The 15,751-nt window shown below is 44.3% G+C and overlaps 1 protein-coding gene across 1 annotated transcript; it reads left to right on the forward strand.

Moving 5' to 3' along the window:
* Positions 1-3,612: 3,612 nt before the first annotated feature.
* LOC145396338 (R3H domain-containing protein 4-like) lies at positions 3,613-15,527 on the forward strand. Its single transcript, XM_080269737.1, has 7 exons — positions 3,613-3,741; positions 4,817-4,977; positions 5,344-5,465; positions 7,494-7,656; positions 10,916-11,040; positions 12,389-12,530; positions 15,401-15,527. The coding sequence occupies exons 1-7, from the start codon at positions 3,674-3,676 to the stop codon at positions 15,514-15,516; spliced, it is 897 nt and encodes a 298-aa protein (XP_080125863.1). The 5' UTR covers positions 3,613-3,673; the 3' UTR covers positions 15,517-15,527.
* Positions 15,528-15,751: the final 224 nt, after the last annotated feature.

The following is a 15,751-nucleotide window of genomic DNA, read 5'->3' on the forward strand; positions in this document are numbered from 1 at the left end:
ACCACCAAGAAGGGCCTCTCTCTCTCTCTCTCTCTCTCTTTCTTATGAGATTAATGAGAGAGAGAGAGATGTGGGTACCGTACATGTATGTGTGTGTGTATCTATAATGGTGTATGTATGTATGTGTGTATGTGTGTGTATGTGTGTCCTTATGTAGTCCACCATTCTCTCTCTCTCTCTCTCTCTCTCTCTCTCTCTCTCTCTCTCTCTCTCTCTCTCTCTCCTTAAATTTAGAAATGGGGACGGTATGAGCGGGTTGATGAGAATTGCGAACAGTGCGTCTTTGTAGAGAGAGAGAGAGGGAGAGGGAGAGAGAGAGAGAGAGAGAGAGAGAGAGAGAGAGAGAGAGAGAGAGAGAGAGAGAGAGAATTATGAAGGAAAGACGAGAAGAAGAAAAAGGCAGGATAATGTGTAGTTAAGAATATGATGGATTGAATTACTGAAGAGGAGGAGGAGGAGGAGGAGGAGGAGGAGAAGAAGAAGACCCCCAAGACCAGACTGGGAAAATCCTTCATCTCTATAATTATTGCAAGGTTGTAGGAAGGGCAGAGAATGTAAACAAACTCACAGTGAATTAACAGACAAATGCTCTCTCTCTCTCTCTCTCTCTCTCTCTCTCTCCCTCTCTCTATCTATCTATCTATCTATCTGTCTCTATCGATCTATATACCTAACTTCTTACATATCTATCCATCTTTCTGTTTCTCCTATATATATCATCTCTCTCTCCCTCTAAATCTATCTATCTATCTATCTCCATTTATCTATCTATCTACATACCGGTACCTATCTTAAATATCTATCCATCTATTTAGGTCTGTTCTCTCTCTCTCTCTCTCTCTCTCTCTCTCTCTCTCTCTCTCTCTCTCTCTCATTCCTGAAATTATCTACCTATCTATCTATATGTCTGTCTGTCTGTCTGTCTTTCTGTGTCTGCTCTCTCTCTCTCTCTCTCTCTCTCTCTCTCTCTCTCTCTCTCCAAAACCAGGCCACAGCGTAACACAATATTTTCACCTGTTTATCTACCCTCCTTTTCGAAGTGCTAGTCACCAAAGCTCCCTAACACCTTTTCCTAATCGATTTATTTTATTTATTACACCTTATTGTCATCTTCTGTGATATATAAATCTCTCCACTATCGCCAAAGCTCCCTAACACCTTTTCCTAATCGATTAATTTTGTTTATTACACCTTACTGTCCTCTTCTGTGATATATAAATCCTTCCACTATCGCCAAAGCTCCCTAACACCTTTTTCTAATCGATTTATTTTATTTATTACACCTTACTGTCCTCTTCTGTGATATATAAATCCTTCCACTATCGCCAAAGCTCCCTAACACCTTTTCCTAATCGATTTATTTTGTTTATTACACCTTACTGTCTTCTTTTGTTATATAAACCCTTCCACTATTGCCAAAGCTCCCTAACACTTTTTCTAAGTGATTTATTTTGCTTATTACATCCACTGACCTCTTCTGTGTTACGTAAATGCTTCCAAATATCACCAGAGCTCCCTAACACCTTTACGTAAGTGATTTATTTTGCCTATTACACCTCACTGACCTCTTCTGTGTTACATAAATCCTTCCAGCATCTTCAAAGCTCCTTAACTCCTTTTCCTAAGTGATTTATTTTGCTGATTACACCTTACTACCCTATTCTGTGTTCTATAAATCCTTCCAGTGAGCCACAGTTCCTTAACACCTTTCTCTGAGTGATTTATATTGCTCATTACACCTTAGTATCTTATTCTGTGTTATATAAATCCTTCCAGTGTCGCCAAAGCTCTGTGACACCTTTTGCTATGCGATTTGGTTTGCTTATTACACCTTACTGTCCTCTATCTATCTACTGCCAGACGCCTTAATCCCGTAAGGGGTGGCCACAAACAAATCGCCTCCATGTCGCCCTGTCCCCTGCCATTTCTCTGCCCTGCTCCCAGCTCACACCTCCCTCTCTCATATACCTCTCCACCCCATCCCTCCATCTCATCCTTGGCCTCCCCCTCCCTCTCTCCCCCTCCACCTCACTCACATACACTCTCCTCGTCAGTCTCTCACTCTCCATCCTCTCCACATGGCCAAACCACCTCAGTGTGTTTCTCCTAACGCTTCCTACCACATCCACATCCACACCACATCGCTCCTTCACTTCACATAAATAAATCTCATCCTTGGCCTCCCCCTCCCTCTCCCATACACTCTCCTCGTCAGTCTCTCACTCTCCATCCTCTCCACATGGCCAAACCACCTCAGTGTGCTTCTCCTAACGCTTCCTACCACATCCACATCCACACCACAACGCTCCTTCACTTCACATATATAAATACATCTCATCCTCGGCCTCCCCCTCCCTCTCCACCTCACTCACATACACTCTCCTCGTCAGTCTCTCACTCTCCATCCTCTCCACATGGCCAAACCACCTCAGTGTGTTCCTCCTAACGCTTCCTACCACATCCACATCCACACCACAACGCTCCTTCACTTCCCCATTTGTCAGTCTGTCTCTCACTGTCCTCCTCTTATATATATCCTTCCAGTATCACCAAAACTCCCTAATACCTCTTCCTAAGCGACTTATTTTGCTCATCGAAAGGTTCGGGTTAAATCACAAGAGAGAAGACGTTAGGAAATACTGAAGAAATAAGGTTTAAACATGATTGACCTTTTCGTATGACCGTTGGCACCTTTCTCTCCTCTTCCTAGCCCTCTTTTTTCTTTCTCCTCTCTTTCTGACTCTTTTCCTGGCTCTCTATAAACACACACACACTGCACCATCAAAAAATAAACCGCTTCTTCAATGGGATCACGTCCACGCATACATTTTTCACGCCATGCCGTCCTCTCCCGCGTTTTCAAAATTCGACTAAGATTCTGTAAACATTGTTCGCTTTTGTTTTTGAATTAATTTTGACTATGTAATCTTAATATGGAAACTAATAATAAATTTTACGCTTTTCTGTACTGGATAATTATGTTGCTTGGTTAAATCGCTAAGGAGAAGGCATTTCGACCTATTTCATGCGATTCGTTGATGGTTGGAGGAGCCTTTTCAATGGCCCCTCTGTTTTAATTTTATTTTTGAGTTTTTTTCCTCTCTCTCTCTCTCTCTCTCTCTCTCTCTCTCTCTCTCTCTCTCTCTCTCTCTCTCTCTCTCTCTCTCTCTCAAATCTTATCTAGCCTTGCCCATATTCTTGTCGGTTAAGAAAGCTCCCTAACACCTCTTCCTAAGTGATTTGTTTTGCTTATTATGCTTATTATGCTTTGCTGTTCTATTCATTCCAAGTTTAATATTATCTTGTCCTCTACGTTAAAAAAAAAAAAGATGATCATTCGAATTTGGCGCCATTGTCCACAGAGCCACCTGACGGGTAAACAAACGACAGCTGATCCCTCCATAGCACTCTCGGTCGCTAACACTAATTCGTCCCCATGCCCTCCTGGTTTAGAATAGGTCAGCTTAGGTCAGATTATATTAAATTATAGTAGTTTAGCTTATATTATGATAGATTAAATTAGGTCAGGTTAGATTAGATTAGGTTTTAAAGGAGGAAATAATTAGGGACGGATTAGCCATGGAGCCGGACCAACCTCAGTGTCTGCTTGTCAACACTAGCCAAGGTCGTAGACGTTTCTCTTTAATTTCATTTTGGGGGAATTTCCTGCATCATGGGTGTCATCAGGAAGCTTGGAAATACGGCGCCGGTCATCAGCTTCAGCGAGGAGTCCATTAATTCGTGAGTCAACCGCGAAAAATATAAAAACTCGAAATATATTAAGCCTAGAGGAAGCGTCTCTAATTTCTTATCATTCCTTCTTATTATAGATTTAAAAATGGCGTAATGGGACCAGTGTCATGTATTTCCTATCACATTTTTAAATATAGAAGGCAAAATCTTTAATGGCCACTACAAATAATGTCTGGTAAAGGAAAATTGATCTTGTGAATGCCAAATAAGGTGGGAAGGTAGGCGTTGAGGTTCTGTTGCTGTTACATCATCTTTTTCGGTCCTTTTGATGGGCGCCTTCACGTCGTGGCACTGATATAAGCCGCCAGAGGACCTACACAGTTATATAAATGTCCCTCAGCTCCCTATCGCCTAAAAGGATGGTGGTGGACTGCAGGAGAGGGGTCAGTCTGTAGTCCACTGGGTTCACGGTCAGATGAGCCTAGAGTCATGATAATAGTGCTTAATAATATATACAAATAATGGCTCAGGGAGTGTGAGGGAGGGGGAGACCGAGGATGAGATGAAGGGATGAAGTGGGGAGGTATATGAGAGAGGGGGATTAAAGTTGGGATGGAAAGTGAGAGACTAACTAGGAGAGTATGTGAGTGAGGTGGAGGGGGAAGATGGAGTGGATTGGTATATGAGAAAGGAAGATATAAGTTGGGGGGGTGGAGAGAGACTAACTAGGAGAGTAGGTTGGTGAGGGGGGAGAGGGAGGGGGAGATGGAGTGGAGAGGTATATGAGAGAGGGGGGGTGTAAGTTGAGGGGAGGGCAGGGGACAGGGTAACATGGAGGCAGTTTGTTTGTGGCTGCCCCTTATGGAATTAAGGTTTCTGGATGAGGTAGATTGACTGATAGATAGAATGTAAATAAAACACACACACACACACACAGATAGATAGTAGGTACAGGTAGTTAGAACACACACACACACACACATACACACAGATAGATAGATAGATAGATAGTAGGTACAGGTAAACAGCACACACACACACACACACACAGACACACACACACACACACACACACACACACACACACACACACACACACCAGAATCCAATTTATCTCTTTCAGCTTAGGTATCAGTCAGCCGGCCACCCCTCCATCCGAACCCGAGTCTGTCGCGGAGCCTCCTGTCCGTCAGCGTCGCGACCCTAATCAACTGCTGCAGCGGCTGGAGAACCATCGCCAAAACCTGCGTACTGGGGCCAGGAAGAACAGGAGGGCGAATAACGGTGAGCCGAAGGATGTTTGTAAAGATGTACGATATTTACTTATTTTTTTGATGCAGGATGGTGACGATGATGATGATGGTGATAGAGAATATGGTGATGATGAGGATGGTAGTGATGATGATGGTGATGTAGTAGTAGTCGTAGTTGTTCCCTAGGTGATGTTGGTGATGGTGATGTTGATGATGGTGATAAGGAAGATGGTGATGATGATGATGATAGTGATAATGAAGGTGATTATGATGATATTAACTTGATGATTGTACTTAATATTTACTTATTCTTTTTGATGATGATGATGATTCTAGGCATTATTATTATTATTATTATTATTATTATTATTATTATTATTATTATTCTCTGTTCCAGCCACTGTCCTTCAAACACTGGTAGAAGACGAGAACGAGGCCACAGACCCGAGCATCTCCGATTTTCAGCCCAAAACAGAGACGGCTTTCACAAAATTGCTTAATAATACTGATAATATGAGAGTAAGTTGGTGTGTGGTAGGTGGTGGCGACCATCATCCACTCACTTGATGTAGTGCTGCCTAATTCCTTCACCTTTATCAGTACTTTTCTGTGTCTGTCCTCCTCTCTTCCTATTTCTTTTTCTGTCTCTCTCCACCTCTCTCCCTATTTCCGTCATCCACTCACTTGATGTAGTGCTGCCTACTTCTTCCTTCACATTTATCATTCTTTTTCTGTGTCTGTCCTCCTCTCTTCCTATTTCTCCCATCTTTCCTGTCACTTCTTATTGCTTTTCTTTCCTTTACAGGTGGCTTTACATTGAGTGACAAGCCAAATGGTTTCCTGTAAGCCAGGAAACCATTTACAACGCTGGGTGGTAACCATATAACCAAACCATACGTGCTGCCTACGTGTCAACAAGTGGGTTGGTGGAGGGTTAGTGCCCCTCCCCGTAAAACAAACCATTTACAACGCTGGGTGGTAACCATATAACCAAACCATACGTGTTCCCTACGCATCAACGAGTGGGTTGGTGGAGGGTTAGTGCCCCTCCCCGTAAAACAACTAACTCAGAGACAAACGGCCACCCCTTATGGGATTATGGCGTCTGGCAATAGATAGATATATAAAACTTTTGGGCCAGATAGTGAAGGTAATGGAGAGTGTTCTAGAAGGTATGATTAGAGAAAGAGTGAATATTGATGAGATGCAGTTTGGGTTTATGCCAGGCAGGGGGACCACTGATGCCATATCCATTGTTCGACAGCTTCAGTAAAAATATATTGGTAGGAGAAGGGATCTATTTTGTTGATTTGGAGAAGACCTTTGACAGAGTCCCTAGAGAGGTGGTGAAGTGGGCAGTGAGGAAGTTTGAGAGACTGACTAGGAGAGTGTATGTGCTTTGGGCTGGTGGGGGGGGGCTAGGTTTGCGATTGAAGAGTTGAGAGGAAGGATGGGACTGGAGTGTATTGGTGCTGTGATGAGGAGGGGTAGACTGAGATGGTTTGTGATGAGGAGGGGTAGACTGAGATGGTTTGTGATGAGGAGGGGTAGACTGAGATGGTTTGTGATGAGGAGGGGTAGACTGAGATGGTTTGTGATGAGGAGGGGTAGATTGAGGTGGTTTGTGATGAGGAGGGGTAGATTGAGGTGGTTTGTGATGAGGAGGGGTAGACTGATGGTTTGTGATGAGGAGGGGTAGATTGAGATGGTTTGTGATGAGGAGGGGTAGACTGAGATGGTTTGTGATGAGGAGGGGTAGACTGAGATGGTTTGTGATGAGGAGGGGTAGACTGAGATGGTTTGTGATGAGGAGGGGTAGGTTGAGATGGTTTGGGCATGTGGAGAGGATGAAGGATGACAACTGGGTGTGGAGGGTGAGAGGTGTGAACATCGAGGGTGGGGTTGTGAGAGGCAGACCAAAAAAGACCTGGGACGAGGTCATAGAGTGTGACGACAGGGATAAGGCACTGAATAGGGAGGCTGCCAGAGATCAGGTTTTTATTATCATTATCACTCTGTGTAGTGCTGCTGTCGGGTGTCTGCCCTTTCCTCTCCTCCATCCTTTCCTTCCTTCCTTTTCTGTCTTTCTTTCCTCCATTCATTCCTCTTCCTTCTGCCTGTGGGTGACTTTACACTCCCTCTTCTGTCTTTCTTTACTTCATTCTTTCCTCTTCCTTCTGCCTGTGGGTGACTCTACACTGAGTGACAAGCCAAATGGTTTCCTGTACACCAGGAAACCATTTACTACGCTGGGTGGTAACCATAACACCAGATTATGGCGCCTGGTGGTTTAGTGGGTAATTAAGGCGCTCCAATCGGATTGAGCCGGTGCAGGTTTATATCCAAGGGGTGGTTGGGGTTTATTGCTCATGTAATGCCACTCAGGGATGAGTGAGGCTGGTCACTCTCATCTTAAATGTCAGGACCAACTTGCCTAGCCCCGGCCTCCTACGCTCCTCATGGGGCAAGACAGGATTGGATGATGGATGGATGGATTATTATTATTATTATTATTATTATTATTATTATTGTTATTATTGTCCTCAGGTGTGGCAGTACTTTATAACCCTTGATGAGAAAGAACAGCAAGATTACCTGGAGAAAGTTTCCCCGCCTTGCAAGAGAGGGAAACAAGGAAGGAACATTGGTGGGTTTTCCTTTACCCAGGTTAGCACGGCAACGGAGAAGATGGAGTTTGCCGAAGCTGACGGTGAGTGATTATTATTATTATTATTGTTATTATTATTATTATTGTTATTGATTATTATTATTATTATTGTTCGTGTTGTTATAGTAAGATTTTATGGTGGCTGGCTGGATTATTATTATTATTATTATTATTATTATTATTATTATTATTATTATTCCTCACCCTGCCCTTGGGTGGGAAAGGAGGTCTGGATGATGATGATGAGTATTATTATTATTTTTATTATTATTATTATTATTATTATTATTATTGAAATTGGCCTAATCTTACCTCCTTTAGCTTGTTTATTCTGTGGGTTGATTTGACTAGTAACCAAGGAGACTCATTCGTAAACAAAGATCCATAGCCCCTTACAGCTCAGTTGATGGCCAGGTGTAGTCGGATTGGAGGCTTGATTTGACTATAGTGGCGGTGCACGACTCTGAGGTCATTATCGTACCCTGACAACCTAGCATTCAAGAGTGCGTCCGATTTTGTATCATATTACACGTGAATCATATTATTATGCACGAATATTATTATACGCAAATGTATTATACGCGAATCACATGCGTCTCATATTATACACAAACTCAGACGCACTTTTGAATGGTTTGTTGCCAGAGCACGATAATAACAACCTCAGAGTCGCACGCTGTGGCTATAGTAGTAGTAGTTGTACAGGGTGTCCCCCCAAAAAAGTTCATTTTTTATTTGTCTATAGTACAAAAGATATCAGACATAGAGATGTGATATTTTGACTACATATAAAAAACACATTGGAATTTTATTTACTATCTATCTATCTATCTATTGCCAGATGCCTCAATCCCGTTTGGGGTGGCCACAAACAAATCGCCTCCAAGTCGCCCTGTCCCCCGCCATTTCACTGCTCTGCTCCCAACTCACACCCCCCTCTCTCATATACCTCTCCACCCCATCCCTCCATCTCATCCTCGGCCTCCCCCTCCCTCTCCCTCCCTCCACCTCACTCACATACACTCTCTTCGTCAGTCTTTCACCCTCCATCCTCTCCACATGGCCAAACCACCTCAGTGTGTTCCTCATAACGCTTCCTATCACACTTAGAATTATGTCAATGTCGTGGTTATTATGGGCGCTGTGTGGCGTGAATGACATGCTCAATATGGGCGGCACAGTGGACAAGGCATTCCCTAATTCCCACAGCAGTGATCTGGATTACCGCCTTGCATGTGTCAGCAGTAACCCCTTGATCTCATTCTTGAGCTCAGGGATTGAATTTGGCTCTCTGTTGTATTTTGTTTTTCTCTTGGAGGGAACTGTTACTGCGGGCTCATGGCCTTTGGTTCCTTCTTCCTCGCATAAAAACACACACACACACACACACACACACACACACACACACACACACACACACACACACACACACACACAGTCTCTAGTGAAACCCCACAAAAAGAAGTCCAGTGGGTTGAGACCAGGCGAATGTGGAGGCCAGATGTGAGGGGTTTTCAGGGCAATGATCCTGTCCCTAAACTTCTCATTTAGAAGATTTTCTAGTCTCAGCTGCTGTGTTGGGTGTCGTCCCATCCCCCTGGAACCACGGCAAGTTCAAGCGTCAACCATGAAGGCAGGCACAAAATCTCCGGAAATAATTCACCTCATTAACCATCACTGCATTCTGAAAGACTGACGAAGAGAGTGTATGTGAGTGAGGTGGAGGGGGGAAGAGGGAGGGGGAGGCCAAGGATGAGATGGAGAGATGGAGTGGAGAGGATGGAGGGTGAAAGACTGACGAAGAGAGTGTATGTGAGTGAGGTGGAGGGGGGAAGAGGGAGGGGAGGCCAAGGATGAGATGGAGGGATGGGGTGGAGAGGATGGAGGGTGAAAGACTGACGAGGAGAGTGTATGTGAGTGAGGTGGAGGGGGGAAGAGGGAGGGGGAGGCCGAGGATGAGATGGAGGGATGGGGTGGAGAGGATGGAGAGTGAAAGACTGACGAGGAGAGTGTATGTGAGTGAGGTAGAGGGGGGAAGAGGGAGGGGGAGGCCGAGGATGAGATGGAGGGATGGGGTGGAGAGGTATATGAGAGAGGGGGGGGTGAGTTGGGAGCAGGGCAGTGAAATGGCGGGGGACAGGGCGACTTGGAGGCGATTTGTTTGTGGCCACCCCAAACGGGATTGAGGCGTCTGGCTATAGATAGATAGATAGCATTCTCGTCGTCATCCTGGAACCAGCAGGGTGTGATGATGCCTTTAGTGCACACCAGGCAGTGCGCTTCTTGCTATGCACTGGCCTTGTGGCTACAAAATCGGGAGGCTCTGTCCCCCAGAAGCGACAGTTCCGGCTGTTCATTACGCCATCCAAAGGAAAATGTGCCTTATCTGAGAACCCAATGTTTTTAACCCACTCTTCATCCTCTTCCAGCATTTAGTTAAACCATTCACACATTTGGACACGCAGGGCCTTGGCATTATCACTCAGAGTCTCCTTTATCTGAATATTTTACGAGTATGACTGGAGGTCCTGCCGCAACATTCTTTGGATGGAAGATTTTGACATGCCAAGTCCTGCCAACGCCTACGAAGCAATTTCTGTGGACATCACAACGCTGACTCACAGACCAACTCCATGTTTGCGTCAGTACCAGCAGATTTCTTTCTTCCAGATTTTCCACGATGGCTGTTCTGGAAGGTTCCATGGCTTTCAAAAATCTGGACAATTTTCTTTCTCTCAGTCTGTAGTAATGATTGAGGGCCAATTCCACAGTTGTTTGTAGTGGTTTGCAAGCACCCAAACGAAAGAAACTGAACTGTGTAAATGACTTATGACTGAATTATATGATGATTTTGGTGACTAAACTATGTAGCAATCTTAATTACCTAACCATTTGACAGGGGTAGTGAAAGTGGACACTGAACTATTTGGAAGAAATGTAGTTATAAGTGTGGTTGGGGAGGAAGCAAACAGACGAAAACTACTGTGGAATCACCCCTTAGTCTCTAGGTAAAATTTAACGGTTTTTGTTTGCTGCTGGACTGGGAGTGTCATGGCTGAGCTGGGATGGTGAAACTGTCAGGAAAGAAACTCCCACACGTTTAAAACACAACCTGAAAAGAAAGAGGTGTTTAGTGACACACAGTTAATTCAAAAATAAGAAGTTAACTGTTTTCTGGGACACCCTGTAGTAGTTGTTGTTGTTGTAGTAGTAGTAGCTGTTGTTGTTGTAGGAGTAGTAGCTGTTGTTGTTGTAGGAGTAGTAGTGTTGTTTATATTATTATTATTATTATTATTCCCAGGCTTCACCATCGTACCACCCATGAGTGACTGTCGCAGTGTACACCCAGCATTTAATGAAGAGCAGAGGTTTGGCCTGATGGATTCCCACCTTCAGTCCCTCCTTCGAAGACGTCACCTGCCTCTGGTTAGTCTATCTATCCTTCTGTCTGTGTATCTAACAGTCTGTGCGTCTGTCTCTCTCTCTGAATATTGCCTATACAGTAAGCTCTCCAAGATCCGACGTAATAGAGCCAAAGGCATGTCCGGGACTTGGGTTTGTCTGGGACTTGGGAAAACGCCTCCTGTACAGGTACTTATGGACCCCAACCCAGCCTAACTTTGAAAGCCACCTACATAACTCCCTACTGGACATGCACAGCAGCTATTTAAGACCCAATGCACACAAGTAAGGGACAGAAGCCGTGCAATAAATGAAAAGGAACCAGAGAATGAGGAATTAGAAGTGAGTATGGAAAATATTTAGCAGTGTACAGGGTACTTACAACACGTCCATGGCTGTTACAAAGATTAACCCGCCTCCTCTATGGCTGTGGCAGTGGTGAAGGTGCACTTGAAGCACGTACAGTACAGTAATCCAGTGTTGTGCTGCACTTAATCCTTTGTGCTGTGAATTGTAATTGTTTAACACTGCACATTCTGTTCTTACTGGTGCCACACCAGTTGCAACACACCAGTGTTGCACTCCACACTTACTCCTTTGCACTCCACACTTACTCCTTTGCACTCCACACTTACTCCTTTGCACTCCACACTTACTCCTTTGCACTCCACACTTACTCCTTTGCACTCCACACTTAATCCTTTGCACTCCACACTTAATCCTTTGCACTCCACAGTTAATCCTTTGCACTCCACGTGTACTCCTTTGCACTCCACGTGTACTCCTTTGCACTCCACACCTAATCCTTTGCACTCCACACTTACTCCTTTGCACTCCACACTTACTCCTTTGCACTCCACACTTAATCCTTTGCACTCTGAATTCTAATTTCTTAACACTGCACAACACTGTAAATTCCCATGTGGTCTAGTGGCGAGGTATTGCAGTTTATTCACTGTTTATTCACAAAAATGAGCACGTGGGCAGCCATGGCGACGAGTGTGCAGTCACAACAGTGGGTAGGCAGGAACTAGGGAGGATGCAGGGGCGCTGTAGCGGACGTTGGAGGAACTATGCGCCAAAACACAGCTGTTCGTCACCATTCGGCAAGTTCAAAGTTGGGAAGAAAACATGTTTTTTTGGTATCTGAAGACCCGAGCCCGAAATGTCTGGGACATGGGCTTACATGGGATTACTGTATACCTGTTTATCTATCTGTCTGTCTGTCTATCTAATCTGTACCCTTGATAAAGTGGCCTAGAGGTGGTGGTGGTGGTGATGATAATGATGATGGTGATGATGATAATAATAATAATAATAATGTTGGTGATAATAATAATGATGATGATGATGATGATAATATACTTTTCAGGGGATGTTGGCATACCTGGAAGAGGAGATCATGGAGGTGTTTTCATCCGATGCCAATGCCGTATACATCACACAGGAACTGACCAGCATGGAGCGCCTCTTAGTCCATGCCTTGTGCCAGTACAATTTCCTAATGTCCAAAAGTAAGTGTTTGAGTGGTACTGCTGCTGCTGCTGATAGAGGTAGTAGAGTAGCCTTCATTTAACACAAGACAGGTTATGCAGAACTTCATGCAAAATCAATTTCTCCTAAAATGTTGACATAGCCTGTATTTACCTGTAAAATAGGGGGTTAGGGTTCGAGGAGCCTCATATTTGTCATTATAAATATATTTAAAGATAGATTATTACACATATGTTTGCCGTAAGACACCCGAGACAGTGTTTACATACGACCTCACCAATTGGACACATCAGTGCCTTCTAAGCCAACCTAAGGAACTAGTTTTGTCCCCTAATACTCCCCATAGAAAGTTTAACCACCAAGGGTCGCCACAAAGCCTCTTGAAAGTCCTCATTACCAGTCAAGCAAAAACATGACCCAAATAACGGGTGAATAATGGCCGCCCGGCATCACACATATTTCACCAGGAACCACTTTTGGCACACTCGTTTAAAAGAGAAACAAAGAGCAGTGTGAAGGTATTTTTGAGCCATTAGTCATTAACAGTAAAGGAAAAAGAAGTATTCTGAAGTGACCAGCATGGAGCGGCTGCGAACTACTCACTTCTCAGATACACGAGTGTAGTTCATTCATTCATTGCCAGACGCCATGTATCCCAAACGGGGTGGCCAAGGGCTTAGAGTTAATTGTTTTACAGGGAGGGGCACTAATCCTCCACCAACCCCACTTGACACGCAGGGAGAACGTTATGCGTATAATTTGTATGACAGTATAATTCACAAGAACTGAACACACACAATTATCCTACCTAACTATTTATCTCAACACGTAGAGACAAATTTTCTCGACCAAGGACCATCAGTTCATAACGAAGGTCAGACAGACAGGTTTTCGTTTCGTTTCTTTCTTTCTTTTTTTTTTTTCCCTCCACACTTGCTCCACTAAAGGCAAAAAACATGAATTTTGCTGCGCCTTCATCATTAACCTTTTTTTTCCTCCAACAGAGAGACTATCGACATTGTAAACACAGCCGAGTCATTTCACTTTCTGATCGTTTTCTTCCACACCACACGCCACTTCATCCAACAGTTTTACATTTTCTATCTATCTATCTATTGCCAGACGCCTCAATCCCGTTTGGGGTGGCCACAAACAAATTGCCTCCAAGTCGCCCTGTCCCCCGCCATTTCACTGCCCTGCTCCCAACTCACACCCCCCTCTCTCATATACCTCTCCACCCCATCCCTCCATCTCATCCTTGGCCTCCCCCTCCCTCTCTCCCCCTCCACCTCACTCGCATACACTTTCCTCGTCAGTCTTTCACCCTCCATTCTCTCCACTCCATCCCTCCATCTCATCCTCAGCCTCCCCCTCCCTCTTCCCCCCTCCACCTCACTCACATACACTCTCTTCATCAGTCTTTCACCCTCCATCCTCTCCACATGGCCAAACCACCTCAGTGTGTTCCTCATAATGCTTCCTATCACATCCACATCCACACCACAACGCTCCTTTATATCTTCCTTTGGGATAAATGCTTCTCTTGTGTTCATAGTGCTTTCAGGGTGCTAAGTGCTTGGGCATACGTAAAGGTAGTTTGGAAACATATGCTCGGAGTTCTGAGAGGAAATGAGGAGCAAGGAAATAAACAAATAGATATATCACAGCGACAATACACACGACACTGAGGCAGGCGGTGGCAGGTGGTACAGGACATGGGTCACGTGAGTCAGGTACAGTAATTGTTTTTGTTTGGGTACAGTATCATTTATTTTTGTATGTTTCGTTTTTGTTTTCGTTTTTAAAGGCTCCAACATGCTTGCATGTGTCGGCCTTGGTCACCTAATGGCGGCTCTCCACGCTGTACGATCCATTGCAGCCTCCCTGTTCAGTCCCTTAACCCTGAGGTCACACTTAATGACCTCGTCCCATGTCTTTCTCGGTCTACCCCTCATAACCCCACCCCCAATATTAACACTTCTCACCTTCCTCACCCAATTATCATCCCCCATCCTCTCCACATGTCCAAACCACCTCAATCTACCTCTCCTCATCACAACACCAATACACTCCAGTCCCATCCTACCTCTCAACTCTTCCATTGTAAACCCAGCCCCTCCAGGCCTTGGACGCAGGGACGCACTGCACATCCACCTAATCATTGTCATTTCTGTACGTCTGAGCCGGCGAATGTCTTCCTACCTGTCAAGAGCAATACTGTATGTACTTAGAAATGACAGACTTTCAAATAACAGACAAATGACTGGCGTCCGGAGTGATTCTCTACCACCAGATATTGTCCATTGCTCCCGAAATCCGTTGATTCGAGGTCCGTAGAATTGAGGGTCAACTGTATTGTTATTACCCAATCTCATCATAAATGTCAGGACCAACTTGCCTAGTCCTGGGCTCCTACTCTTCTCCTGGGGCAACATAGGATTGGATGATGAATGGATGGATGGATTACTATTAGTTATTATTATTATGACATGGAGGGATGGGGTGGAGAGGATGGAGGGTGAGAGACTGACGAGGAGAGTGTATGTGAGTGAGGTGGAGGGGGGAAGAGGGAGGGGGAGGCCAAGGATGAGATGGAGGGATGGGGTGGAGAGGATGGAGAGTGAGAGACTGACGAGGAGAGTGTATGTGAGTGAGGTGGAGGGGGGGAAGAGGGAGGGGGAGGCCAAGGATGAGATGGAGGGATGGGGTGGAGAGGTATATGAGAGAGGGGGGTGTGAGTTGGGAGCAGGGCAGTGAAATGGCGGGGGACAGGGCGACATGGAGGCGATTTGTTTGTGGCCACCCCAAACGGGATTGAGGCGTCTGGCAATAGATAGATAGATAGATTATTATTATCATTATTATTATTATCATTCTTTTTTTTCCTCAGGTACAACGATAGCAGGAAAGAGAAGGACGAAAATTGAAAATCTCCAATCCTGCTTCCATACGCCAGAAATCTCTCTCACCTCATACATCGAAAATTATATAAGGCCCAGAAAGTGAAAATTTTGAGTCTGAAAATTTTGAGTTTTGAAAATTTTGAGTTTTGAAAATTTTGAGTTTTGAAAATTTTGAGTTCTGAAAATTTTGAGTTTTGAAAATTTTGAGTTTTGAAAATTTTGAGTTTTTGAAAATTTTGAGTTTTGAAAATTTTGAGTTTTGAAAATTTTGAGTTTTGAAAATTTTGAGTTTTGAAAATTTTGAGTTTTGAAAATTTTGAGTTTTGAAAATTTTGAGT

Source organism: Coenobita brevimanus, chromosome 36 (assembly GCF_032717465.1).
Source record: "Coenobita brevimanus isolate Jiangsu-jjx chromosome 36, ASM3271746v2, whole genome shotgun sequence".
Lineage (NCBI taxonomy): Eukaryota > Metazoa > Arthropoda > Malacostraca > Decapoda > Coenobitidae > Coenobita > Coenobita brevimanus.

Bases quoted from the DNA above. Each gene is read 5' to 3' on its own strand.
- LOC145396338 (XM_080269737.1), top strand. From the start codon at position 3,674: ATGGGTGTCATCAGGAAGCTTGGAAATACGGCGCCGGTCATCAGCTTC. The intron at 11,041-12,388 runs GTTAGTCTATCT...TATACTTTTCAG, and splicing joins GAAGACGTCACCTGCCTCTG to GGGATGTTGGCATACCTGGA. The intron at 12,531-15,400 runs GTAAGTGTTTGA...TTTTTTCCTCAG, and splicing joins CAATTTCCTAATGTCCAAAA to GTACAACGATAGCAGGAAAG.